Here is a 26,795-nt window from a genome sequence, read left to right as displayed (position 1 = left end):
ATATTTATTCTGAAGATTAATTTGATCTGATCCTCAATCACTTCTATATATTTAACTACTTATTCATTCTTCATTCTAATTCTCAGTTTAATATTCTCATCGTAGGTACTTAGTTAGATAGATGAATTGAAGCTGTTATCTTATTATCATTTTAACTTTAATTAAGCTATAATAATTGAATATACATTGAAAGAATGAGTTCTCTGCTCATTATTTAATAAATAGATATTAAATTATCAAAAACAGCTATAGACAAATGCAGATAGGGAAGATTTTCACTATTAACAATATTAATTATAAGATTAAATATTATAAAAAAAATTAATAAAAGAGAGAAATAAAGCTCTATAGTTAGTTGAAATCAAAGTTCTCAAATTAAATATCAATCAATCACAATATGATTATTATTAATAAATCTCAATTTATCAGAGATTCTATAGACTTTAATGAGTATATAGATAATTTTTATATTATAAATAGACATAGTGTTGATCATTAATTAATTTTTAAAAATTAATGATTTTAGAAGATTTTTATTACAGTGATATTTTCTTTATAGTAGAGTATACTCACTAATAATAAGTGCATATGATATAATTAAATAGTTACTAAGCGGTTGCTAGGTAGTTGCTATTATTATTTTCAGACAACACCATCATAACTTATATCTATTTGCTTATTATGCTTTCTGACTTTAATTCAGATTACTATTCTAATAAAATAAGATAGATAATATACTTATATTTTCTCATCTTATTTCTTTAGAAATTTTCTTTTTTAATAAATACAATAATAAATATAATCTTTTATTTCTCAATAAAATTTGAACTTTTGAATGTATTATTTTGAAATCATTAGAAGTAAAAGTTTAATTAGTATCTTAAGTGAAGGTAATTAGAATACAAGTTGAAGTTTTAAGAAAGCTTTTTGATTTATAATGATCACAATGAGAGTTCAGAACTGATGTTTTAATGAAAATGCAATTATTAATATTATGACTAATGCTTCTTTTCAACATAGTATGAAAGAATAATATGATTGATTCATCAACATAGCTCAGCAGTAATTAAATATGAAAGAGCAGAATAAGAATGAGAAAAAGACTTTTCTACAGTTCAGAGGACGTGTAAAAATTATCAACCATCTTCTAAAAAGAAGCGCGAACAGAGACTTGCTTCAGAAAGAATGAAGTACGGTGACAAAATGCAGTGCTGATGTCTATGTGATCTACAACAGATGTATCATTGTCCCCTCCCAATTCACAAGACGCCTGTTGACTGTAAAACACAGTTTAGATGACAGCCTTCAAAAATTCTAACAACAATTCACCTATTCAATTATTAAGCCAACATTAAGGGAATGGAAAAGACATCTACTAGTCCCCACGATCCATAGGAACAGTTTCCATACACAGCGTTAAGCTTACCCTCTTTATTGACCCGTCTGCATACCGATAGCCACTCATGTTGCTGCCAGTCTCTTGCACTGCAGCGCACTGGATAATCCCAATCCGACCTGCTGTAGAAATTATCCAACAATCCTCGTCCCAACCAGGCCCCACAACCTCCACTACTGACACCGAGTGTTCAGAGCAGATAATAAATACGTACGTTTCAAATGTACACGTGAATTTGAGTAAGTGCCCCTGAAAGTCTTGCACACCATCTCGAACCTCTAGGCATGACGGGTGAGAACACCACAGAGGAGCGTTTGAATCGAGGCAGCGGAAGTGGCAATCTTGAATGTGTCTTCGGAGATGATCGGGACGTAAAAAGGAATAGGTGCGCCCGGAAAGCGGAAGCTGGTCATCTCCAAGACAGAAAAGACACTGAGGGCCTGGACACTGGGTCGGAAAGTTGTCCACGTCTACGATCTCGTCGAATGTAAGTTCAATTCCAGAGTCTGCAGATGTGGCTCTACCTTTGCGTGGTTCTTCAGGTAAGCTGCCGAGAGAAGCCCAATCTTGCATTGTCTGCGCTAGGCAGGCATAAATCTCACTCTGGTTTTCAGTTCTACAATATGAGGACCGGAAGAGGTTCCGCGCGAACCACGCTCGTTCTTTGAAAACGAATTGGACGTTCTTCCTGTCTTCAATCCCGAGCTCGTCACCAAGGGGAAATCCCATAAGCTGTTCAATCGTGTCAATCGTTGAAAAGAAATCCTCTCTCATGTGGACAAATTCTTCGCGGTGGAGGAACTGTCATTTGGCCCTAATCTCCACCCCAAGCTCAGTGTACTAGCGATGCAGCTCACTGCCCCTGGCTTTCAGGACTGAACCGTATTTTCTCTCCATCAGCTTCTGCATTGAACGCTGTCGGTCACACAGTTTGATCAATTGCGGATCCTGCTCGATTGCTTGTTTGTGCTCTTTGCTCAATTCCTTTGAAGCACAAGGGTCACGGGTGAGGCTGAACCGTCCAACGGCCTGTATGATGGACTCTTTGGGTGGACAGCCAGGAGAGGCGGACTAGACATCCCGCTTGACTTACGCTGAGATATAGTAGCGTTCGAAGATATCCGCTCGGGATTGGCCCATGACCTGGTTACGCTCACTTGTGGTTGCAACAACTGAGCATGGAAACATCAGAACACTTTTGAAGGCGTGGAGATGCCGATAATAACACTCACTGTCAACCCTGTTAGCGGTTCCTCGCCTGATACAGTACGGCGTCAACTTGTGCTCGAACCCCGAATTGCGTTCCAGGCGTTGGAGATACTGGTTGAATGCGTCGTACGGCAGAGCATTATCTGGAGAGATCCGAATCCACTCTGCGGCATGTATGGCTCGATGGAACACGGGGATATTGAGCATGTGGGGTTTCCATTTCAGATGCAGGCTGTTACGAGGCGCCGTAACCCGAATGCGAAGCACATCTTCAACTGATTTGATGCCACTTGCGTCGAATGCATCATCATCCAGTGCCAGGGGAAGGAAGCAGGAAACAGGACAAAGAGCGAGGTTACCATCTCGTTCGTGGAAAATATAGGCTGTCCTGTACAAGTGGCTTTTCTGAAGCAAAACAAAATGCCAGACCGGTGGAGCTCACGGTTGTGTCTTGTTCTGCTTCCCTTTCATGAACAGAAGAGATACTTCCATTACAAGTACATGCCGGTACGGTTGATCTGGGTTATGGATCTCACGCAGCACAATATCCTTTAGCAGAGGGCATCATTTGGAACCACAGACAACCACTTTCGATGAGTGCTCCGGGCAGCGTTGAGGTGCAGGCGATAAACATGAGCAGTGGATTCTGCAAGGTATATCGTTCACGGGTAACAGATGCGGTATCCAGACACCAGTGGTAGTGGAGAATGGCGACGAGGCCTTCCATACTCACTACCAGTTTGTAATCAATCGACGGGTCTAAATCAGTCAGAGGGCCCAGGATGGACTGAAAGCGAAAATTAGAAAAGAGGAGACTGAAGTTTTGGGATGGGGCTTTACCTCGCTGATTAGTTCGCCCACCAATTCATCCACCTTTCGACCTGTCTCCCTCTTGAAGAGCAGTGGAAGTAATTTCCATTCAACCCGAATCGTAATCGTACTCTGTTTAGTGATGTTGAAAATTTTCAATCTCCAATCAGCATAGACTGGAAGTTCTCGTCCACACATGCGGAAAGGTGAGATTGAGCATCGACACCCATAAATGTACAGTGCCTTCACAAGAGATGTCAGCAGATTCCACCATGGATCTGATATGCATGAGACTCACCGATCCCAGAAACACTGGACACGATTGATGGCAATAATTGTGGCATCAGCATATTTCTTGCTTATGACCTGGAATTGAACCAATCTGACAGTCGCGTCACAACTCCTTAGTGCGCCCGGAGGACTTCCAGTGGCAAGTCCATCGGAAACACATGTTATCCGTATAGAATGAGGGAGCAAGACCGTAAAGAGATGTGGAGACAAGTACGGAGAGATGGAAATGAAGCAGTGCGAAGTAGACGTGCGGAAGGAGTAGAGACAGTGTCGCTGGAGGGAAATGAAACCCAGAGAAGGGAAATGCTCAAAAAGAGCGGAAGGTGTTGGATTTTTGCATTCTGAAGAGCAGAGAACAAGTTACCACCAACGAGGTTGTAAGTAATTCGTAGGCATCGCGACGTTTCACGTTGTCTATGAGGAGCATAGTTTAGCGTCACGTGTTGGCAACGGGCTTAAAACGGCATCTGACAGACTTTGACCAATGAATTACCTGTCGTCAAACTTTTGGGGCTCAACAGGCGCTCTCTATTGGAGAGTTGAAAAGAAACTAACATATACTAAATATATCCTCTGGCCGTGCAGATATCAAAAAGTGAATCCAGTCCCTATTGAGTTGCAATTTACCATGAAAGCCTGCAGAACTTTGCCTGTTATACAAGAGGCGCTGAACGTTGGTTCTTGAACGGGTTCTTATCAGATAAATGTATGTTTTTAAAATAAAATATAAGTAAAATAAAAGACGAGCCCAAGGTTCCCGTGCAGTTTGTCAACATGTTCCTCCGTCAAGCATAGCTTCTCTCTGGCTCTAATTCCCAGAATATATCTATCGCCTTCAGGATGGGTTTCATGGTCCATTGTCCACCTGCTGTTCAGGCTATTGAGCCTTCACATGCAGCAGACTTCCTAATCTCAGCTCTTCGTGTTACCGCCAGGGGAGATATTACCCTCGTAGGCAAATTTCAGCTGCTCCACGTTAAGAGTCTTGATAAGATCTCAGGTATATTGGACGAGCCAGGCTTCGATCCAGCTCCCGCTCTCTTCTGTCTGTATATTCAAATCCATCGCGGGAATGTCTTATTGAAATTTTGTCCATAAGTGGAGATTCTAGATAATTTTGGTATGAAGAGTTGCGGATCAAATCACGAACCCAGCGTGAACGATAGCCTTCATTCAGTGGAATTGGACCATACACCCAAGACTCAGCCTCCGCAGGTTGGTTTTCATCAATTTCACAGTGATGGTATGATGGTCCCCATGGGCGTAAAACTTGCATGGTCCACAGACCCGGAGCCTGAATAGAAACATTTTCTGCTTTTCCTGGATTATGTCGAGAAACTTCAATACAGCAACGGAGCCCACGATGAGGGAATTATGCCAAACACATGCATACCATCTGGGTTTTCTATTTTCTTTTTTTCTTTTTTCTTTCTTTCTTTCCTTCTTTCTTTCTTTCTTTATTATTTTTTTTAATTTTTTTTTTAGGGGCGGCATGGGAAGTCAAACTTGGTATCTGGGGAGATTCACTCGGGTGGAAGCACAACCTATAGGTGACATAACAATATTTGTTACAGGCCTAGAATATTGCCATAAGCAATGCTCTGTAAACAGTAGAAATAGTTGTGATGGCTTCTTTCATGAAGAAGATCATAATTCTGAGATCATTGCAATTTTTTGAGTCATACTAGGAAGAAAATAATGCGACATATTCAGTTACATAAATGTTATGTGAACATCACAGGGTATGAACAATTATAGGGAGAAATATGGATTGGGATGGGAATTGCGACGGTTATTTAGTCAAGGGGGTAACTTGACCAATGTAATGCACAGCTTTTTGGAGGATCAGCAAACCTCAAACAACATCCACACAGCCGGAGTTATGCCTGAACGATATCTTGCATTGAGATCGTAAACCTCGAACATCCACAACCAATAGAATCAGAATCAGCAACTATCCGTTGGATATAACGGTCAACCAGTCATTCGTAACCACTTCGTATATTGCTCTGAATTCGCAGGGACATTCGCAACATGTCAATTTGCATTACTTACTATATACAAAATCCAGAAGATAAAAGAAAAACTGAAAGGTAGCATCTAAAACTATTCCGTACAAATAAATAATAAATAAACAAAGGCAAAAAGAGATTGAATTCGCTATTCCTCTCTAGCGGTGGTTTATTTTAGGAGTTCGTTGTGGGTCTTAGTCAGACTCGCCCCTCACCGAGGCTTCCAGCCCAGCATAGCCCAGCAACCATCAACCCATCCCTCAACTTCCAACCTCCACTTTTTTCTCCTACTTCTGCTTATTCTTCATTCCTCTTCTTCTCTTCTCCACCATCTGGTTCCTATTAGTTCAGCGTACCCTTACCCGTGTCATCCAGGCAGTACTATTTTTGCTGTCTTCACTAATAGCACTGTAAGTGATCGGCATTGGCATCCCCTCGTCCCTCTTCAATGAATGATGCCAAGTCGTGAGGGCGGCGTCCTGCCACAGTCTACACTCACCACCTCCATCGCCCACGCCCACGTCACCCCATCGGTACTCTCTGCAATCAAACCTCCTGATCACTCGACATCCCTGGACCTCCATCTACCCATCCATACGACTACTCAGTCACTTTCAGACAGCCACATAGCCCCATCTGCGCGGTACCACGGAGATGTCATGGTTGGGTTCCGGGGGAATGTCGGTTCCACCGGCAAGGGTATCTTAATCGGGATTCTCTCTGCCTTTGGTTCCGCTAGTGTCGCAATCGCTGTGCTTGCTATATTTTTCTTTTTCCGATATACCCAACAAGGGCGCGTTCTTCTCGATCGGATAGGGAGGCCTGGTGAATATGACGATGAACAGGCCTTTGCACAGGAGGAGGCTGAGGCGCTGGAGTCGATGGATGAGTTACAGCAGGCGGAATATCTGAGGGCTAAAGGTGCGCATTCTTTTTTATTGTTTTGGAGGATATGGTGTTTCTATATTCTCAGTCCCCCGTTGTCTTGCCTTTGTCTTTTTCGTTTCAGAAAATTGGACCTTTACATCTGACGTGTGATACCATATTTCTAGCCTTCATTCAAGCGAACCCACCTGAGACGATGCAAACCGATATATCACTTTCACAATTCTTAGCCATCCAAGAAAAGGGTGTTTCTGCATGGGAATTTGAACCGGAACTCGAGATTGCTAACTGCTTTGTTGAGGCTCGGACCGAAATCGAGTTCTTTGATTCCGAATGTAGTGTCCAAAGCAACCTGCCCGTTCCCAAGCAGAACGAGGTCTACTATTGGGAAGCTAAGATATACGACAAACCAGAAACTAGCCTTATTAGCATTGGCATGACGACGAAACCATACCCTCTATTCCGTCTACCTGGTACGATTTCAATTTCTGGGGACTATGGTAAATTTATTTTTGGCTAACGCACCTACGTATTAATAGGCTTTCATAAGACATCCGTCGCCTACTTGTCTACAGGACATCGCCGCTACAATCAACCTTTTACCCCTGCCGGTTACGGGCCCGAATACGTTCAAGGGGATGTAATTGGTGTGGGTTATCGCCCGCGCACCGGGACCATCTTCTTCACCCGCAACGGTAAGAAACTCGATGACGCTGCCCATGGACTAAAATCTCAAAACTTCTTCCCCACCGTCGGAGCCAATGGCCCCTGCACAGTGCATGTGAACTTTGGCCAGATGGGTTTCGTCTTCATCGAAGCCAATGTCAAAAAATGGGGTCTCGCACCGATGACGGGTTCCCTTGCTCCTCCGCCACCGTACGGAAGTGAGCAGGGCAGCATCCTTCTCGAGACTGGCCGTGAAGGCCACCATCCCACCCAGTGGTGGCAGCACGAGACGGGACAATCACGAACACGTAGTGGGACAATCAGGATGACATACCCCATGAGTCCCGGTCCCGTTCAATCGCCTACGGACATTTCTCTCGCTCAACTTGCGCACATACCATCTCAGTCAGATGTTGGGGAAGGGTCGAGTGGTGTGCCAAATTTGCCAAATGTGGCACATGAGCAGGATGGTGGAACGCTACCACCATCCACTGATGGGAATGCGGTGGTTCCACCTCCGGAATATTCTAGCCCGCTACATTGTCCACCCCACAGCGAGGACAGCGAGCAACCAAGCCCGTCAACTCCTCCACCCAACTCCAGAAGTCCACCGATCCCAAGCTACGATGCAGCCATGAGGAATGATGGGATTCCAAGGCAGGGTCAGTGATAAAGATACGCTGCCAAAGAAGTTCACCCACCACCTCTGAAACTATCTCTCCCTGTCTTCCGTCTCCAATATCTTTATTTACCTCTCAGCATTCTCACGGCCTTTTCCTCGTCATATTTCGGACGAACACCTTTTCTTTGGCCTTGTTTTCCTTTCTACTTTATTCTCTTCTTTGTCAATTTAGCGATCACGGTTTGGGAGGCGTTTAAAGGTTGTTTTTTTCCTTTACTTTTTCTTTGCTAGTTGACGGTGGCCCGGCTGAACAACTGCAAACAACCCCTCTTATATGCCTATATTTCCCTATCGTCCAAGCTCCTTGCTATTCATCGTTTGCCTTTTCCCCTCTGTTGAATTCAGCGTGGGAGGTTTCATTTCCTTAATAAATAACATCGCTAAGGAGTAATCAAAGTGGGAGGAATGCGTTTGGCTTCTTGCAATATGTTCATTTCTCTTTATTCTTTTTATTACGAAAAATCATGAGCTACATGTAGGATTTGGAGTGGCATGGATATGGATGGATGGATGGGTGGGTGGATGGGTGGAATCAAGAACCAAGAATGTGGCTAACAGGTGGTAACTTTTTTCTTTTGCCGGACGCAAAACAAGTCAATTCTGTACAAAGTTTTCTTACTTTATGCATTGTTCGTTTATATGTAGCATCATACATATACCACCACAGCTCCTTTCGTTTTTCTGTTCCGTTCATTTTTCCGTTTTTTGTTACGTTCGATCAGCAAGAAGATTTTTGTACACACATTGAAACGAGCCGTCAAGAGAGCCCAGATGGTTCACGTTTGTAAATGTAGAAATTTGATATCTTCATCCTTTCTCGCATCCCTACGTTGGCACAAGACAAAGGTATCTCCGGCCCATTCCCCCCCGATGAATGCATCCATTACATTAATGCCCTCCAAATTATACCTTCTATCCACGTCGCTCACATGCATCGTATCATCATATAATCCCATCCCTACATATCCCGCATCGCATCCCTAGCGGGCGCATCATCACAAAATACCGCTCAACCTTCCAACCTTCCAGAACCCAACGACCAACCAACCGGAAGTGCTTATTTTTAAGAAGAGAAACAAATACATCTGCGCTTTGTTTGAATTCAGCCTAACAGGGCCCAGCCAGTGGCGCATCTTATCTCCACCGACACATGCAACCCCATCGCCGACGCTTAGCTATTGCGTTGTGATCACTTCCAAACATTCTCATTCATGTGCGCATGCAGTTACTCCAGTAAGTTTAATAGCTACGTATCCAGGTAACTAGGCTGGTGAGTTTATATACATACAGGAAGGACTGTATGTAACTGCAAAAAAGGCAAAATCGAAGCTCTAGCCACTATAGATAATACGAAATAAATACATCTCGACCAGCTCTTTGGGATTCCATTTTTCTTGGGTTTTTTGAACGTAGTCGCCTGGTAGCTTGGCAAGCCTGGGGGGGCAAGAAAATGCGAGTGGAGAGAAGAGCTACTCGTTAATAATAGCCCGGGATATATGTTCCCACCGATGATTGGATCTTTTGCTTCGCGCATTTTTGCTCCCTCTTACCCACCTGCCTCTGCAGGAGGGATTTTTATTAAGCGTGTCATCAACTAGTCAAGGTAGAAAGGTAGCGTGGATAAATGGCCTCGATCGCGGTCTAACTTGACGACTTTAGCGAATCTCCTGGCTCGGCGATATCCAGAGATCGACAAGATCCAATCCTCCGCCTTACAAGGACAAAAAGTTAGTTGGCAAGCTGCAATTCGAGCGCAAGTGGCATAGACAACAACTAGGAAGAAAAATACGTATCAATTCCAAGTCTTCAACCTTGCGTTTTCCCCCCTCTGTTGGTTTTAGAAATGATAATAGGGATGCCCATGGATATATAATCTCCCCTAGTCCCTGCGCCTGGTCTCCCATTTCTCTCAGAGCCGGCATTGCGCATATTTCAAGGTTGATTCCTCAAATCCAATCAGAAGTAGTTAAAGAAGAAGTCATTAAATTCGTCACGGCCAAAATTTGAACTCAAAACGCTAAATTATCCGCGTGAGATATAACGACGAAATACTCCGTTACAACTTGCCCCATGAGGTAAAGCCATCCGAACTTTGCCAGGAACAGGCCTAATCAACGTCCAGGGCTCGAGCGGCGAGCCTTGGGAGATATCGAACAAGTTTCATGCATATATATACATATATAACAAAGCAAACTCACCGCGAAATATTCCGCACCGCAGGAAATAGATAGACTGCGATTGGCAAGATCTGTGTGGGAAGTCGGAGAAACATAGCCCTAAACTTTTGAATAACTAGGTTATTAGTTAAACTAAATCCCGGAGAACCAGACGACGGGACCGACCGACGAGACGAGACCAGACGAGCGACTCCCTTACGGTCTCCCTTTCGTTCCAATTCTGAGCCCTCGTCGTCAACATCGCGAGTCGGCAGGGAATATATATAAAAAGGAACGTAAGAAACGAATAGCCCCCGCGCAGTTTTCCTCTCGTCTTTAAAATATCCTTGCACCAGCTGGCAAGGATACATGGTGTGGCGAGCGACGGCAACACTGTTCTCGCACCCTGCGTCCCATCACCTCTTGTCGATATCGTCTCTGAAGGGTTGGACTGGAGGAAGTGAGGCGAATATCACCGGCGACAACGATTAGATAGGAAGATCTTTGAATTCTCCTCCCGCGAAAACGTGAAAAGTAGGATATTTGGGAGGGGGGAGAAGGGGGTTTTGTTTGCCTTGGAGAGCATTCAGATACCTCCTCGAAGACTACTTTCAGGGAAGAGTTTATTTTTTACGCGGTTGTGCAGCCTGATTATCTCTCTCGGTCCTTCTGGTGGCAGTGAGAGGCGAGGGCTCTGCAATTTGCATTTTGGAGGATAGGGATTTTTAATGTTTGCATGATTCCCCGAAGTTCGCGGTTCTTGTAGGAAAAGCCAATCCCGTGCAATGCATCGTGATGGCGGTCGGGGACGGAGGACGAGACGGTCAAGGATTGTGGAGGACAGGCAGAAAGGCGCTTTTCATGTCATTGTTCTGGTAAGTTTTCTATGTTTACTCTGCTGCTACTTTTATTCTTCATTGGTAGTATGGGCATTTGCGAATTAATACTGATTGTATATGCATTTACAGGGTGCTACAGGCGGACCGCGAGAAGACGTAATCACAGGGTTGTTAGTTCGTTCGACCGCTACGAACTGGTCTGCGGGCTCCATTATCGCCATAGATGCGGGCACTCTGCTGGGGGGCATAATCCGAGTGCTCGAGACCTCGAATTACGTCAAAGTTGAAGGATCAACAGATGTTAAAATGCGCATTATAGATGGACCTTTTGCGGGTCTCAGACTTCCCAACCTTACCGCCGGAGCCAATGCAGCCTATATATTTCGCGAAATCATTTCGTCCATTTTCATCACACATCCGCATCTGGACCATATCGCAGGCCTAGCCATGAATACGCCGCTAGTGGAGGCCCAATCGAATCCCAAAATAGTCGGTGCCCTCCCTTCCACCATTGCTGCTATCAAGAATCACATTTTCAATGATATTACCTGGCCAAACCTGTCTGATGAGGATGGCGGTGCTGGCCTGGTCACTTACCAGCGACTCGTTGACGGGGGAAACCCAAGGCTGGGCCGTGGAGACGGCCGTGGCTATGTCAGGGCTTGTGAAGGGATAGTTACCAAGTGTTTGAGCGTCAGTCACGGTCGTTGCAGGCAACGGTATCATCCGGAAACTGGCAAACACCATCGAGCTGAGAGTACGATATTCACTACAGACCCTGTATTGCTTCCTTCCAGGAGAGTATCGATAGACACGCAAGACCTCACGTAAGTTCCCTAATCACTGCGTTTTCTGTCTAGTAACGCGAAGTCATATGCTAAACCATCACGTTTTAAAGGCGATCATATACTCCAACCCATCAAGTTCTTAGCAGTGGTAACTCCAACGGCAAAGATATGACCATAGCCACCGTCGAAAGCTCCGCCTTCTTCCTCCGCGACGACTACTCCGGTACCGAAATCATCGTATTTGGCGACATCGAACCAGACAGCTTATCCCTCGAACCCCGCAATGGTAAGGTATGGGATATCGCCGCTCCCAAGCTCGCCAACGGAACACTTCGGGCTATCTTTGTCGAATGCTCGTTTCCGGATTCCGTCGATGACAACTATCTATACGGTCACTTGTGCCCGCGCCACCTCATCGCGGAGCTCGAGGCGCTAGCCAGCAGAGTCATTGAGGCAACAAAATCCAATTACGAAACCGTCGTGGCGCGGAAGCGCAAGCGGCCGGGCTCCGTTGTGGTTCCCGATGATGACCTCAGCAGCCCTAGATCCGTCAATCCCTTCTCTCAAGGTCGACGAACGAGTTCCCCCACCTCATGCTCGAGAAGGAGGACTCGACAATCCAGTTCCGGTGATCAACCGCTCCCCCTAACAGCACACAAGACGGCCCACGGACAATCCACCACACCGCCACCATCTGGGTCTCCTATGGATGATGATAGGGTTACGCCAGAGTCAAGCTCAATGGGCGAGTCCGTGAAATGCAGAAGGTCGAGTTGGTCGGTGCAGAAACCCCTGTCTGGTCTTGGAGTTTATATTATCCATGTCAAGGATTCGTTGGCTGATGGAACTCATCCGCGACAGCAGATATTGGAAGAACTACGGGCGTATAATGAGGATGCAGGGTTGGGATGTGAATTTTTTGCTCCGATGTCTGGGGAGGCTTTTTTTGTTTGATTTGGGATTTTCTTTTACACGTTGTCTTAGGTCCATGGTGATGGTCGGTTTGTTATATTTGCGAAAATTCGATTTTTGATGGGTTGATTTGATATCCAGGGATGTGTTTATTTCTTCTCTGTTTATTTTAACCCTGTTGGTTCCCCGAGGTTCCCGGCTTATGTATTATGAAATTGGTGTGGAGTATTTCCGGTCTCTTATGTTGCTTTCTGGTTTTACGCAGAAGATACGAAGCCATTTGGAAATTTCTGCTTTTCCCGCCGAGATATAATCTTTGATGGGGGGTCGTAGTATTTTTTATCGAAGGCGGATCCTGATGACGCTCATTTGCTCTCCTTTTTTTAATCCATTCATTATGCCTCATACAACTTTATCAAGGTATGACAAGAATCGTGCTCTCCCTCGTTAAGAGACCGCATTCGAACCGCTTCTTTCATGATTTTACTTACCAATCGCTCCATGATGGCTGACATGTTGGCAAAGATTTTGGCATCGATCTTGGATGGATGTGCTCTCTACTCCAAAGTCTCCTTCCTGCCTCCGTCACTCACTTACATCAAAGGCATTAAATTCATTTCTGGGGTATGTATGCCCTGCCAAAGGCATGCTGTTAGCAATTTACGGAATCATTCGAAGAGGATGGACATACAATGGATCGCATTTCTCTCAGGCCAAAACTGTGATGAGAGCTTTAGACCTGGTACTTGGGCGCACAAATTACTCCAAATGAGCGTGAAATCTTTGCAGAAGATTGCAGATATGAACAACCTGCCAACAGAAGCACTAGCTCCCGCAATATCTCAATTCTGCTCAAAAGCAATAAATCCTTTCGTAAACTCGAAACTGAATATGCTGACTACTGTTAACCAGATCATGATATCTTCAACTGTGGAAAGAGTGGATTGACCCGTCCTACCGAGAATGGTTTGGATAACATAACTAAATACCAGACTTGAAAAAAATTCATTTGACGACCAACCACCCATTTCACGGGATCCGCCCCCTTTGCATTACCACACACTCAGATGACTTCCTGGATCCTTGAATACTATCTTAACCACGGGCCCTCCCTCTTTCACTCCTCTCTGCTGTTCATCAGGAGAGCCGGATTGCTGGTTTCCGTTGGTGCCTACCGATGCTCCATTTGTAAATTCCCCATGAGTGATCTAGTCCGTATTGATTCCCTGCTGCTCAGAAAACGGAGAGCCGTGACCACGTTCTACCGTGCCTCTATTGCTCCATAAGCTCTTTAGGAATGAGATCGCGGGGAAGGCCATGCTACCGTTGCAACCCAGGTTGGGTTTTGATGAGAAGAATTCCGTCAGCTCTTGATGCCTCTGGGCGCTCTGTGCTGAGATTATTTCCTCTGTAGCGACCTTTGGCAATTGGTCACCACGCACTGGATCCTGCATATGTGCGTTCAGAGCCGTCCCGATGACGGACGCGGTTTTCCCATTGCTCTTGAGAACCTGGTTTACAATTCCTTGGTGCTGCAATTGAGCTATCTGTGTTCGGCTGACTGTTTACTCAAGGCTCTGCTTGCGGTGTAGCTTCTGGAGATTTTTTCGCTCGTCGGCCTTCCATGCTGCCCGTCGGTATGTTGGCTGTCGGTGCGGTCCGCTATGCTTGTCTCTTGCCCTCGTGGGTTCTGACCTAATTGTTATTGTGGCTTATTCTATTCATAATGGTTTGAATGTTGCGGTATGACATAATACCACTGATTTTTATGCCGTCTTTGGTGCAGTAATATGACTTCTTGAGCGGTTATGTCACTGATGATGATCGAATCGAAATATGAGCGTGCGACGCTTTTTATACTCATTTTGCGTAACAGAGGATTTTATCAGGATCTATGCTAAAGACAATGCGATCTCATCCAGAAACTGCCTATCTTTGTTGAACCAATTCTTGCCCGGCAAGTCTTGCTTATCCAGGTAGCCCGCCGGCGCCTTCACCTGCTTTGTCCCTCTGAAGGGCAATGAAGATCAAACCAAATCTATCTTCAAAAACTCCTACCCAATATATAGTCGGTTTGTAGCTCCCTCTGACACGCAAAAGAATGTGCCAGGATATAGATCACTGGGGTTGTCTACAGTTCATTACACTTGAAACATCATAATAGAACATTATATATTGTTATAACTTGGGATTTCACATCATTTTCAGCGGACCCCCCTTCGCCTTGTTCCTTGTCATTTAGTGCACAAAGATGCTTAGAAAATTGGATTGGCACGAATTCTCTTAAATATGATATAGTTGGCATCATATCGTCTCTTTGTGTTTGCTGTTTGCTGTTTGAAGAAAGTGAGGGAGACCGCTAACAAAAAAGAAAGAAATTGAGGCATAGAGCACCTAATGACACATTCATAACGCAATCAGCTGCAGCGCATATCCCCACGGTTTCACTTACGAGTTTGTATCTTGCGTGGGAAATAATCACAGAAGAACAAAATAAAAATAAAAAAAAGAAGTTGGGAGTAAGAAAACTTAGAAACAGAAAATAACCTTGGAAAAACAGATTCGCCATTTCACACCCCAGAATCTCGGATTTTCCCAATAACATCAACCCACTTACCACCCTGTGTCGTGTCCGGGGCCTTCAATCCTCCCTTACGTGTAGGAGCCGTGCTCGCATCTGTAGCAGCAGCATCAAAATTTAGCATCCCCTCCCCATCTCTCGCCCATTCAATCAGCATCTCTTCGCTTCCCCATTCACTCATTCCCATGAGGCCGGCTGGTACATTGGGTCCGTCTATAAGTCCCATGGGACGCGAAATAGAGGGACAGCCCGTGAAGTTAGCCAAGAAGACATACTCCATTGAGCGTGAGCTGGAATCCGCATCACTCACACCTCTTGCGAGGTCAGCCTTGCCTTTAAGTATTTTCCAACCGGGTAGGGGCGTGGTAGGGGTAGCGATGATTAGTCCCGGGTGTTGCTGGAATAGAAACGCAAGATGTGACATGAGAAGATTTCGAAGCTTTTGGGCTGCGAGGAAATCCCGGGCTCCGGTTGGGTTGCCACCGACTGCCATAATGATTCTGTTGGCTGGGGTGAGCTTGCTGATCTGGTCCATTGAGAGGGAGGATTCAATTTCGGCTAGGATTGTCAGAGCATGAGCTTTCTGGCCTTCAGGAAGCAGTGGAATAGATATATCGACTACGGTGTAGCCTTGGTTGTTGCGGTAGTAGTCGATGGCCTTGTTGAAAAGGGCGAGGACGGCGGGATCGGCGCGGTTGACCCAGTCGGGGAATACACCGATTACTTTGGGCCGAGATGATAAGGATTGACTGGATGGAATGGTGGTAAGGGGATCAGGGAAGGAACTAGATGTCATCGAGCTAGGATCTGGGGCAGCCATGATGCGGTATGATAAGGCCAGGTCGTCAAGATTAGATGCCATAGGGCCAATAACACCGGTCGTTGAAGCTATGCCAACTGTTGGATGCCCGGAAACTCGGCCATGGGAAGGTTTAAGGCCGTAGATACCGCAAAAGGAGGCCGGGATGCGAATTGAGCCACCGCCGTCTGCACCCAGTGCGATGGGTACAAGACCTGCCCCAACAGCATATCCCGAGCCTCCTGAAGATCCACCGGTGTAGTAGTCTTCATGGTGAGGATTTCTCGGGGTCCCGACGTTAGGGTTGTTGTTTGTGGTGTCTGCGGGGGGTTTCAGCTAGTCAGCACTTGGATAACGCAAAAAGTAGCTACTAGCTATCGAACATCGTAATTCGACGGAATGGAATATTTCACATAAGTAATATTATCTCACCAAGTCCCAATTCATGCATGGAAGTCTTCCCAATAACAACTGCACCAGCCTCTTCCCACTTCTTAACGCACCAGGCCGTTCGATTCTCCGCTCCGGTGAAATCCAACTTGCTTCCCAACGTGCGCTTATATCCCTCAATATCAACTTCGTCTTTAACTGCAACAGGGACCCCATCCAAAGGACCCAATGGATTTCCATTTTTATACCGCTCCGTTGAAGCAGCGGCGGCAGCGCGAGCAATATCGGCCTTGGTTTCAAGAAAGCCAATCGAGAACTCGCCGCAAGGGGTTGTATCACGACAGATGAGGGGTAAAAGAGTTTCTACAACAGCAGTTGGAGTGAGTTCGCCTGACAAATACAGCGCATGGTAATCTGCGGAGGTATAATACCCCAGGTCATCGCGTCGCTGAATTGGGGAGGGCAAACTCGAATGATTGGCCTCAGAGGGGTTGGCAATAGGCGTGACGGTAGGGTCATATCGGGGTTGATAGTCATTCAAACCGGGGATGTTGCGGACGACGTCGAATCCGGCATTTCGCCAGAGAGCGCTCTGAATGAAGCCAAAATATGGGAGCCTATGCGGGGAAACTTAGCAACAAGAATTGGCTTTCTCACTCGGCCCTAATATCCTTCTCCGTAGCTCGTAACTATCTAAGAGAGAGTAGGACAATGAAGATAGGAAAGTTTTCCAGAAATGGGGAACAATATTACTGACACTGAAGCTGCTATTTCCAGCACCCGGCCACGAATGAGCGGGTTGGACGAAGTTAGATAGTTGAATGGCACATTAGGGCCTTTGCGCGCTATTGGGTAGTTGTAGAACCGACGGTGAGTCTCCGATGCTCCAGTCATGTTTGCGGGATTGTCGATCTTGTCTTTGGTGGATTGATCGGCAAGATGCACGCACATATGTGCGTTATTGATGCTCTCAGAGGTTGTTATCCATTCATGGATGGATGTCGTCCAACCTTTCTGGCGCGTCCACGTGAAAGAGGCTTGCGATGGATTCAAGGAACAACAATTGTTACAAGTTAGCTACCAAGGTGCTGTTATGAGGCGAGACCGCCGCTTTTAAACTCTGTTCCAGACAAATTCGAGGAGAATAATAGGGATCCATGGATATGCATGCTGACAATGTTTTAAAGGTGGGAAATATTAGCGGCTCGGACTCTCCGGGTTTTGATCAGGGGATAGAATCAGGGGTTCGCATGATAGAATTTGAATTTAAGTAATATAATGACATATAACTAGTTAGTTATCATATTATAATACAATTGAATATATTTCATGCCTACATTCTCCCTTCAAAATCTCGACTTGAAATTCCACCTATCCATTGCCAGCGCAATCCCTGTCAAGATCGCCGCGTAGGCGACTAAGACGGCCATCGACATAGCCTTGTTCGCATCCAAGGTATTCATCCCCATATTCACCGCACCAGTAAGGAGATTTGCAATTAAGAAAATTGGCAACCCATTGCGATTAAACGCACTCATGATGGTGCTCGTTGCAAAACGACACCGTTCCTCCTCGCTCGCTTGGTCAGTCGCCTTATACACAGACGGGAAAAACAATGTTTCAAAAACACAGAAAATGAATAGTTGTGCGTTGTTAAATGCTATAACCCAGAGAATATAAGGTATGTTCGCTAGCCGCCTGGAAACGGGAATGCCCGCTCCAAAACCGAATACATGGAAGGAGTTAAATACGAAGAGCACGGTCGCAATAATGGACGAAATTGCTAGTCGGATAAGAAGCGCTTTTCGCGCCTTGTATGGAGTCTTGGAAGGGGATGTTTCACGAGGCATGATTTTTAAACCTGTGGCGCGCCCGGCGAGGAAGATAGCTAGGTATCCGAGAAGAGAGAATACCCCCTCGCGATTTTTTGAAAGAAGGGATGGGCCTCGGGGCGATATTAGAATATATTTCTTCAAATCCGTCGACTCAAGCACAACCTGGTATCCAATGGCTATGAGAATTGATAACGCCTCATATGACGGAATAATAGACGTTAGCGAATGGAAGATCTCCACAAATGGATTCAGAAATGCCAATGTAAAGAAAAAGTTCCAATGCACGCCATATTCCGTGATGTGTTCCGCATAATTCAGCCCCTTTACGCTGTAAAGTCGAATCAGACCGAGGACAAAAAGTGGGATCATGTGGCGGACTGAGGTCATGAGTCTCTTTGGCAGCGATCTGAATCGCGAGGAGGAACTCCGTTCTCTTAAGATAGATCGCGCAGACACCACACCCCCAGAAAAGACAAATGATCCCACTCCCAGATCCATAAGGGACGTGCCCCAGTTCTCGACCTTTGCGAATCGCCGGGGAAATATGCGAAAGTCAACGGCAAGGATGGCCATGCATGTTGCTATCATCATCGCGCCGCGGTACGTAGTGAGGAATGGGCGGAGAGGGATATCCTCGAGTTTATATGAAGATGATTTCGCATCTCCCCCAACAGCAGCCGAAGATTTCAGGCCTACGGGTGGTGAAGGCTTGGCTTTCTGCGTCGGCTGATTTTTTTTGGAGCCGAGCAATATCAAAATTGCAGGGAAGATGAGGAAGACGTTGAGGAGGAGAGGAACTGATGAGTATAGAGTTGTTGCGAAGAGGATTGCGGCGACATTAAGGAGGAAGTCTACCACTACGGAGGCCGGCACATAGGGCGTGAAAAAGAACTTGCGGGATTGGAGGACAGACCAAAGCAGCCCCGCGGACTGGGGAGGAGGAGAACATTGTATATTAGTTCCGAGATTTGAGCTATCTTAATCAATCCGGACTCACCGATGCGACCAGAGTCACAGCATTAATCTCCAGTATATCTCCGCCGGAAAGGTTGGACACGAAGGCCTCCTTTCGTTCTTTGTAGGTCTGAACCTTGGGCATTGTGGTCAAGAGGTCAAGGGGATAACCACGTCGATATTATGCGTATTTACAACTGAATCGACATTGTAGCCCAGGGCAAACCGCTTTTAGACTTATGGTAATATGTGGTGGAAGAACATATATGCTGAGATCAAAAATGCCACGTTGCCGTGGCTTAAGGACACGCGTTGAGCTGCGGATGTTTTTAATTTTTTTTATTTGGTTTTTGGTTTTGGTTTTGTCGCCGTTGACATCAGCGCCAAGACAACCTCACAAGCTTCATTCCTAAAATACTAAACAAAACACTGACTTTCAACATGGATTGTGTAAAGGAGAGGAGCTCGGAGAGAATTTACAAATTTAGAATCACCCAGAACCCAGGAGGAAGCCCCGAAATGGCGCTCTCCGGAGATAATACCTCCATTAACAGTGCAGCACCAAAAGGTTTGAAACTTTTCACAAATTGAGGTATTTCAGGAGCTTATGTTTATTTACAATTATCACTGGTAGAACAACTCAACAGCATCATTGATATCCCTCACCCGATTATTCAAGCTGACCTGACAGAGAGCGCCTAGTGCAAAATCATAACTGAATGATCCTGGATGGCAGAGATATATCTCCGAAAGAGGGGTGGGCATGGGTTGCAAATCTGCTATAAATCCATGGACTTCCCCGGCTGTAACCACACTTGACATTCGACAACTCCAAATACCCATATCCGGTGTATCACCCATCGGACAAAGAAACGGACACGACAAAAGCAAGAGAAAAGAAAGAAAGAAAGAAAGAAAGAAAGAGAGAAAGAAAGAAAGAAAGAAAGATCCAAAATGTCAACCCAGCCAGCACAGCGCTTCATTACCACCCACAACGCCACGGGTGCCTCAGTCTTTGACACCACCGTTCCCACCACAGTCCCTGAAATAGAATTCCCTGGCGGACAGGCTACCCTCACAGTCGATTACGCAACTGAAGGCTTCCCAACATCCCTCTCCGACAACAAAGATATCGAAATCTACAAGAAGCACCTGACGACTCCGCCAGGAATCGTCCTTGAAAACGGCACTGCGATGAGGCGCGTGGTCCTGAAACCAGGTTGGACCTCTCCGATGTATCGCACCATAAGCATCGACATTGGTGTCATAGTTGATGGAAGTGTCGAGTTAGTGCTGGATTCCGGCGAGTCCAGACTCTTGAACAGAGGAGATGTTTTTGTGCAGAGGGCCACGATGCATAAGTGGAGGAATGTTAGTTCCACGGAGCCGGTTACCATAGTTGGGTTTATCCAACCATGTGCGCCGTTGGAGGTTGCGGGGAAGCTGTTGGAGGAGGATCATCCTGCTTGAAGGAAGATATTCTTCCGTGAATGATGGGGTAAGGGGAGGGGGAGGGCTCATATTTAAATGGAAACTTGAGCCGTTGTCGAGAACTCATGTATGATGCCATATTAGAAAGTGTAGGGGGCATATAGGAAATTTGAAATGTAAACAGAAAACCAGAGCCATAAAGCAACACCCTCCTGAACTATGAAAGCAGGTGAAACTGTAAGAGCAAACAGAACCCAATGGGCACCAAAAAAAAAAAAAAAAAGAAAAAGAAAAAAAGGATAGAAACATGTTAGATAGAAAGTAAAATGTGGCTGGAGTTCAAATATGTGATCAATGTTGAATCAAACAGTGACAAGTTTGTATTAACATTCCGACACTCCTGAACTCAAACCTCTCGTACTCAAAGCTTCAAGTTGGCGTTAAAGTCCATAAAATACGGAAACCCAAGTCACTCAGGATCTGGAACGGAATTGCTAGAATGTGATGCTGTCAGCGCCACTTTCGTCACTCTAGAGCTACTTATTGGGGGGCAAAAGGACGTGGATCCCGGTTTGGGCGTATGCCACTCAGCAGATAGTTCCTCTCGTTACCATTAGTAAAGAGGGGTAGATGGAATCGGTCGCGGAACAAACGGCAGTGCCTGTTGTCGGAACGGGAGGAGAGGAGGGAGGTTTCTCACCACCCCATCGGAACTGGGACCAAAGAAGTGTCCAGCGGTAAATACAACCAGAGCGAGCTTCGATACAAAAGAGCCAGACTGCCCGCGAAAAGTGCACTATTTACTAAAGACTTGATACTTTTAGGTTGCATCTCGAAATTGTAAACTTTACCAGCTAAACCCTTGTTGGCAGTTTTTCACTTTCACGGGAGCAGCTAGCCGGTTGAAATTTGCTTTCAACATTAACTAACATACCCCGGTATTGGTTTTTATAATGGGTTGCCTCTATAATATGGCCAATTCTTGGTCAATGCTGACGCTGTATGCAGAAATGTCAGCCAGGGTAGAGAGGAATCAGGCATCGCGAGGCCTGCTTAGCGAACCGCGCTACCCCCCAAGCTCCAGATAAATCAGGGGTTTAGTTGATCAGGACGCGGCTGTGGGCTGTCCTGACGGCTGATATATTCTGCCTAGGTGGGAAAATAAGCTAATGCGTTGCGAGGATTATTTTCCCTTGTACTTGCATGGACTTATGTTCTCCTGTTGATCGTTAACGGAAGCATCTCGAAACTGTTGTCAGCGCAGAAATTAATACTAGCACCTCACAGCCAAAACTAAAGAATCCGCTTGTCATCGCTATCACCAATTTTCTCTTCCCTTGGCTGGGATCCAAAGATCAACTGGTCTTCCCCGCGAACAACAGGCGATCGCGGCGTAGCTGATAAAGAACTACGATGATACCCACGAACGTATAACAGCATTGTTTTACAGGACCTTTCTCCAGGGGGCTTCTGCGCAACACTCCGACCTATCTCTCCCAACGATGGTTTGATTCTTCAGGCCCTTTCAGGCCATAATCTGACAAACCAACGTACAGCGGCAAAAGAAAAAGGAAGCTGAAAAGAACGGGGAAAGGCGCGTAACACCCCGCGACAGGCCAATCAGGCGCTTACTCCCTTCATCCTTGTGCGAAGCCAAAATAAAAATAAAAATAAATAAATAAAAAAAGATAAGACGGCGCACAAAATCATTTCGGAAATTTAATGCGTGATGTTATTTATTTTATTTTTATTTTTTCTAGTTTAATTTTCCTTTTATGTGGCCTTGCTGACTGCATTCAAAAATTGCCGGCATATCTTCTTCTTGTGCTTCCTTTAGCCTCTCTTTCCTGGGCCGCTTTGATATTTGTGGATGTTGATAGAGAGCCTGCTTACTCAAAGGCAAAATCCGACACTCGTCACCACCGTGGACCACAATTTTCCTTAGCTCTTCCGGCAATAATCGTCTAATACTCCACAAACGCGGAGACACGTGGGAAACCGTCCATTCACCCAGTCGTCCAGCATACGATCTTTAAATCAAAAGTCCTCCCCTTTTTTAGTTCCCCCACCTGTATACCAGGAACCGGTCCCTAATAGAAGGGCAGAAGTCAGCATCAAAGCAAATCGGAAGGGCAGGGCCACAGAACAACTGGGAAGGAGGAGGGGGGGAACCAGGGAACAAGGGAAAAAGCAAAAAACAAGCATGGGATCCCTCCAGATTCTCTGCATCCTATCTGGCTCGTGGTTCTTTCTCGTCACATTTCTCGTCCTAGGCATGTGTCAACAGAAATATATGAGACGGGCCAGTTCCCGTTTCAGCAATGGCAGCGGCGGCTTGGGTGCCCAACCGAGAGATCTCACGCCAACGTCGTCAACGGCGTCAATAGCTGCCGCCGCAGCCGCAGCCAGCAAGTCTAGAGCTCCGAGAAAGGCTTAATTTCCACTTTTCAGGGATGGCTGGCGGGCTGTTTTGCGATACTCCTATTCAAAAGCGAGGAGTAGGGGGACTGCGTCTTACCGGACTGGCGTTCTATGTTGGCGCCTGGTCGTCGTATCGCCCTCATACAGACTACGAACCCCCGCGGGGGGGGGCACTTGTGGAAAGTGAGGAAGAAGAGGTAGGCCGGTTAATAACTTCTTCTAAGAAGTGTATATCCTCTTCCTTTCACGTCATTATGCATTCATTCTCCTACTCTTTTAGGGATGTGATGCAAAACGAACAGAAAAGGTACATATTGTGTTCCGTCGGTATCCCCTCGACAGTTTTTCATGTCCCTTTCATTTTCTAAATGTCGGCTCTCTTATTTACTTGAATATCCAGCTAATGAGAACCAGGAACTAGGTTGCTAGTGCCGGAAGGAAACATGATTTGCTTCCCGACCCTGGCGGATATGGTCAATCAGCGGTAAAAGGAGTAACCGCTGAATAGCGCGGCAAGTGCCCCGGATCGAAATGGGAAGTAGGAAGTTTCAATTTTGAAAGAAGTTGGTGTACATGAATCTTGGATTGGTGCGAGCTGGAGGGGGGATAGACAAAAAGGAGGTCAACATCTCTTATTTTTTTTTTTTTTTTTTTTTTTTTGTGTGTGTGTGGGGATGAGAGATAAGTCTTAAATGACAAACATTAATTTTGCACTTTTTGTATGTAGTAGTATTCTTTGTGTGAGGTCTTTCTCTCCTTAAATCTTACGCAGTGATCATATTGATGTAGCGTAGTTGAGGTTGTTGTTAGTTCCATAGCCCTTGGGCAAAGGTGTTTCTAGCGATTGTACCCTTATGAAGTATAATATGTGGAATAACTCAAAAGCATTTTATTTCTAGGAACAAATTTACAGCCTTCTTCTCTAAAGAAGTATTTTACAACACATGTACCTGCATAAAACCGGTACAGTTTCTTTTCTTTTTCTTAGCTTTATCAGACTACGTTTATTGAGTATACTGCTTCTGCAGCAACTTCGCAATCGTTTGAAGCTGGATATTACTCGTGCCCTCATAGATGGCACCGATCTTGCTGTCTCTGAACATCTTCTCGGCAATGCCCTCACGGACAAAGCCCATGCCACCCATCCACTCAACCGCGGAGCCTGAAACCCGGCCAGCAACCTGGGACGCATAAAGTTTAGCCATGGCAGCATCCTGCACGAAGTCCTGGCCAGCTTCCTTCTTGCGGGCGGCATTGAAGACGAGAGCACGAGCAGCGGCAATTTCAGTGTAAGCTTGCGCTACTTGATGTTGCATGCCTTGGAATTCACCGATGAGTTGCCCGAATTGGCGGCGGTCGTTCCAAATATATCTGTTTTTTCAAAAAAAATAAAAATTAAAAAAATTGAAATGCTTTGTCAGTTTCGTTTCACCACAAATGATGGCTGCATAACAAAAACCTACTTAGCAGCATTTTCCCAGGCGCCCAGGGCGAGACCTGTCATTTGGGCTGCGATACCAATGCGGCCCTCGTTCAATAGGTTAATGGCATATTTGTATCCCTGACCCTCCACTCCGATAAGGTTTTCCTTGGAGATTTCAACGTCGTCAAAGTTGAGGACGCAAGTGCTGCTAGCCCGGATACCCAGCTTCTTCTCCTTCTTCGCGATGCTAAACCCGGGCGTACCCTTTTCAACAATAAATGCGGTAATGCCCTTGTATCCCTTGCTGGGATCAAGGTTTGCAAACACGATGAAGAAACCGGCCTCCATCGAGTTTGTGATCCACATTTTCGAGCCACTGATCTTATATCCAGAGCTAGTCTTCACCGCTTTGGTTTGAAGGGCAAACGCATCGGATCCCGAGGCCGGTTCTGACAAGCAGAAAGATCCAACAGTGTCCGTGGCCAGCTTTGGCAGCCATTTTTTCTTCGTTGCTGCATCGGCGAATCTGAGAATGGCAGTGTTGACGAGGGTATTATGCACATCGCACAGAACGCTGACACTGGGATCGACACGGGCTAGCTCCTCAATCCCGACAATGGCAGAGGTGAAATTCATGCCAGCTCCGCCAAATTCTTCTGGGATCTCCACACCCATGAGTCCCTGTTCGAATAGCTGCTCAATGACGGCAGGGTGCATGGTTTCGGCTTCGTCCATGTCCCGGACCTTGGGCCCAATTTGCTCCTGAGCAAACTTGGCCACGGATTCGGCCATCATGGCTTCGGTCTCGGAGAGATGGGTGATAGGAGTAGGCGTGAGGGAGGTAATGTCAACATCATTGTGGCGGGGTGTGGCGGAGAACGAGCGGCTGCTGGAGGGTATATACAGAACATATTAGAGAGCCCGTTGGGCTGGACAGAAACGTGTTGACGAGCACAGCAGAGAGAATTCAAGAATCTTCTGACTCGAAGCGGGTTTCATACCACTGGAATGTCCTTGACGGCACAGTCTTTCGAGTCGCTGTGGAGAGAATGGAAGCCACAGGCCGGCCTGATAGCGGCCGGAGAACTCGTGCAACCGAAACCATAACTATTAATAATATCGAGGAAACGCCGTCGTCAAGGGCTCAGACGCCAAAGCACGGGAACAGAACGCAGTCCGAGTCCGATGTAGTCAGATCTTGAGGCCTGGGAATTTGGAAAAGAACAGATGGAGAGATTCAACAAATGGGAGATGTTTCCGGGGGGGGGCTGTGGGCTTTTTAGGGCATACAAGTCACATGGGGGGAGGGGCTTAGAACCTTCGGCTATTTGCGGAAGGAACTTGTGTTTGCAGCGCAGCTTTAAACTACTTACTTGGAACTTGACACGCAGCGCAAAAGCCATCAAAATTATCCAGTCGATCTGAACAGGATAGCAGAGAAAGTGAAGCCGTATTAATTGGCCTTCGTCGATGCTGTTCAAGTGTCGATCACAACCGACTCGGATGAGTACCCTCTCATTGAACTATAACTATGGGAAGATAAAGCGGAATAGGCTCGTAACATAGCTGTGTGCATGGAAAGCTTCCTCTTGAGGGTATACCAGCGCCTAGACTTTGAATCAAGAGACAAATCTGCTTATCTGGACGAATTCAACGCCCTGCAAGACCAGCTTGCATCACCAGCGTATTCGTCTCCTCTAAACGTAATCCGCCACCTCTCTGGCCCACTTCTTTCTCTTCCATGTGATGTGTTCATATTTGTCAATGTGTCAACAACAATAGGGCAGTCGAATCTTCTACAAAGCTTCCGGAGAAGGTCAGTTTTCGAAGAAACGTCCCAAGCTGCTGCATGGTATTATCTCTCACTTTGAGTTTTAACTAGTCAACCGAACAATTGTATAATATAAAGAGATTCTTAAGCTATTTATAACAATTAAATTAATACCCTTAAAATTCCTCTTTCTCTCTTAAACTGTCACGAGAGATGTTAAAGGATGAGCTTTCAGCGATGTTGCATGTGATTAACGCTTGCGTGCTGCATACGAAAGGCTTGTTGCACGGCAATTACATACATGATGGGGGGCAGTTGATATGAGAGTCTCACCAGCCACATAACCGTGGCAGTGCATTCGAGGGACTTTCCGATTGGGTGTCGGTGACGTCATCCCCTTGCACGCTGTCCTGCCAATAAACCTGCGCCAAGCCCACTTGACGCCGTGAAAAAGATCCCGCCCTCAACAACGCAACTTCCCAGCTGCTGGCCAATCGTCGACTCTAGAGCCCTGGTAGTACCATATTGGAGTGTCCCAAGCGCC

At 46.0% G+C, this 26,795-nt stretch overlaps 14 protein-coding genes across 14 annotated transcripts; 7 read left to right on the top strand and 7 right to left on the bottom strand.

The window, feature by feature from the left end:
• Positions 1-1,375: 1,375 nt before the first annotated feature.
• PAAG_12049 (hypothetical protein) lies at positions 1,376-2,170 on the bottom strand (the record flags this gene model as incomplete). Its single annotated transcript, XM_015847590.1, has 2 exons — positions 1,376-1,572; positions 1,663-2,170. The coding sequence occupies 2 exons, from the start codon at positions 2,168-2,170 to the stop codon at positions 1,376-1,378; spliced, it is 705 nt and encodes a 234-aa protein (XP_015702815.1).
• Positions 2,171-2,236: 66 nt separating this feature from the next.
• PAAG_12048 (hypothetical protein) lies at positions 2,237-4,133 on the bottom strand (the record flags this gene model as incomplete). Its single annotated transcript, XM_002792690.2, has 8 exons — positions 2,237-2,408; positions 2,490-2,568; positions 2,629-2,993; positions 3,142-3,392; positions 3,446-3,547; positions 3,610-3,658; positions 3,714-3,979; positions 4,071-4,133. The coding sequence occupies 8 exons, from the start codon at positions 4,131-4,133 to the stop codon at positions 2,237-2,239; spliced, it is 1,347 nt and encodes a 448-aa protein (XP_002792736.2).
• A 413-nt stretch (positions 4,134-4,546) lies between these two features.
• PAAG_05464 (hypothetical protein) lies at positions 4,547-5,008 on the top strand (the record flags this gene model as incomplete). Its single annotated transcript, XM_002792689.1, has 2 exons — positions 4,547-4,755; positions 4,861-5,008. The coding sequence occupies 2 exons, from the start codon at positions 4,547-4,549 to the stop codon at positions 5,006-5,008; spliced, it is 357 nt and encodes a 118-aa protein (XP_002792735.1).
• Positions 5,009-6,173: 1,165 nt separating this feature from the next.
• PAAG_05463 (hypothetical protein) lies at positions 6,174-7,939 on the top strand (the record flags this gene model as incomplete). The annotated part of the gene is made up of 3 exons (XM_015845581.1): positions 6,174-6,639; positions 6,771-7,076; positions 7,143-7,939. The coding sequence occupies 3 exons, from the start codon at positions 6,174-6,176 to the stop codon at positions 7,937-7,939; spliced, it is 1,569 nt and encodes a 522-aa protein (XP_015699807.1).
• A 1,606-nt stretch (positions 7,940-9,545) lies between these two features.
• PAAG_05462 (hypothetical protein) lies at positions 9,546-9,873 on the bottom strand (the record flags this gene model as incomplete). The annotated part of the gene is made up of 2 exons (XM_002792687.1): positions 9,546-9,662; positions 9,763-9,873. The coding sequence occupies 2 exons, from the start codon at positions 9,871-9,873 to the stop codon at positions 9,546-9,548; spliced, it is 228 nt and encodes a 75-aa protein (XP_002792733.1).
• Positions 9,874-10,892: 1,019 nt separating this feature from the next.
• On the top strand, positions 10,893-12,688 carry PAAG_05461 (hypothetical protein; the record flags this gene model as incomplete). Its single annotated transcript, XM_002792686.2, has 3 exons — positions 10,893-10,982; positions 11,076-11,773; positions 11,845-12,688. The coding sequence occupies 3 exons, from the start codon at positions 10,893-10,895 to the stop codon at positions 12,686-12,688; spliced, it is 1,632 nt and encodes a 543-aa protein (XP_002792732.2).
• Positions 12,689-13,150: 462 nt separating this feature from the next.
• On the top strand, positions 13,151-13,594 carry PAAG_12047 (hypothetical protein; the record flags this gene model as incomplete). Its single annotated transcript, XM_015847589.1, has 1 exon — positions 13,151-13,594. One exon carries the CDS (start codon positions 13,151-13,153, stop codon positions 13,592-13,594), a length of 444 nt encoding a protein of 147 aa, XP_015702814.1.
• Positions 13,595-13,854: 260 nt separating this feature from the next.
• PAAG_12046 (hypothetical protein) lies at positions 13,855-14,100 on the bottom strand (the record flags this gene model as incomplete). The annotated part of the gene is made up of 1 exon (XM_015847588.1): positions 13,855-14,100. The coding sequence occupies one exon, from the start codon at positions 14,098-14,100 to the stop codon at positions 13,855-13,857; it is 246 nt and encodes an 81-aa protein (XP_015702813.1).
• A 1,116-nt stretch (positions 14,101-15,216) lies between these two features.
• PAAG_05460 (glutamyl-tRNA(Gln) amidotransferase subunit A) lies at positions 15,217-17,367 on the bottom strand (the record flags this gene model as incomplete). Its single annotated transcript, XM_002792685.2, has 3 exons — positions 15,217-16,346; positions 16,459-17,033; positions 17,174-17,367. The coding sequence occupies 3 exons, from the start codon at positions 17,365-17,367 to the stop codon at positions 15,217-15,219; spliced, it is 1,899 nt and encodes a 632-aa protein (XP_002792731.2).
• Positions 17,368-17,762: 395 nt separating this feature from the next.
• Positions 17,763-19,350, bottom strand: PAAG_05459 (GPI-anchored wall transfer protein; the record flags this gene model as incomplete). The annotated part of the gene is made up of 2 exons (XM_015845580.1): positions 17,763-19,181; positions 19,249-19,350. 2 exons carry the CDS (start codon positions 19,348-19,350, stop codon positions 17,763-17,765), a joined length of 1,521 nt encoding a protein of 506 aa, XP_015699806.1.
• An 809-nt stretch (positions 19,351-20,159) lies between these two features.
• On the top strand, positions 20,160-20,675 carry PAAG_05458 (cupin domain-containing protein; the record flags this gene model as incomplete). Its single annotated transcript, XM_002792683.2, has 1 exon — positions 20,160-20,675. One exon carries the CDS (start codon positions 20,160-20,162, stop codon positions 20,673-20,675), a length of 516 nt encoding a protein of 171 aa, XP_002792729.1.
• A 2,164-nt stretch (positions 20,676-22,839) lies between these two features.
• On the top strand, positions 22,840-23,073 carry PAAG_12045 (hypothetical protein; the record flags this gene model as incomplete). Its single annotated transcript, XM_015847587.1, has 1 exon — positions 22,840-23,073. The coding sequence occupies one exon, from the start codon at positions 22,840-22,842 to the stop codon at positions 23,071-23,073; it is 234 nt and encodes a 77-aa protein (XP_015702812.1).
• A 16-nt stretch (positions 23,074-23,089) lies between these two features.
• On the top strand, positions 23,090-23,565 carry PAAG_12044 (hypothetical protein; the record flags this gene model as incomplete). Its single annotated transcript, XM_002792680.2, has 3 exons — positions 23,090-23,254; positions 23,338-23,364; positions 23,479-23,565. The coding sequence occupies 3 exons, from the start codon at positions 23,090-23,092 to the stop codon at positions 23,563-23,565; spliced, it is 279 nt and encodes a 92-aa protein (XP_002792726.2).
• A 496-nt stretch (positions 23,566-24,061) lies between these two features.
• Positions 24,062-25,585, bottom strand: PAAG_05454 (acyl-CoA dehydrogenase; the record flags this gene model as incomplete). The annotated part of the gene is made up of 3 exons (XM_002792679.2): positions 24,062-24,428; positions 24,521-25,369; positions 25,482-25,585. The coding sequence occupies 3 exons, from the start codon at positions 25,583-25,585 to the stop codon at positions 24,062-24,064; spliced, it is 1,320 nt and encodes a 439-aa protein (XP_002792725.1).
• Between the last annotated feature and the right edge of the window lie 1,210 nt (positions 25,586-26,795).

Source organism: Paracoccidioides lutzii (assembly GCF_000150705.2).
Source record: "Paracoccidioides lutzii Pb01 unplaced genomic scaffold supercont2.14, whole genome shotgun sequence".
Taxonomy (NCBI): Eukaryota; Fungi; Ascomycota; class Eurotiomycetes; order Onygenales; family Ajellomycetaceae; genus Paracoccidioides; species Paracoccidioides lutzii.
This window is presented reverse-complemented; position numbering and strand designations above follow the sequence as displayed.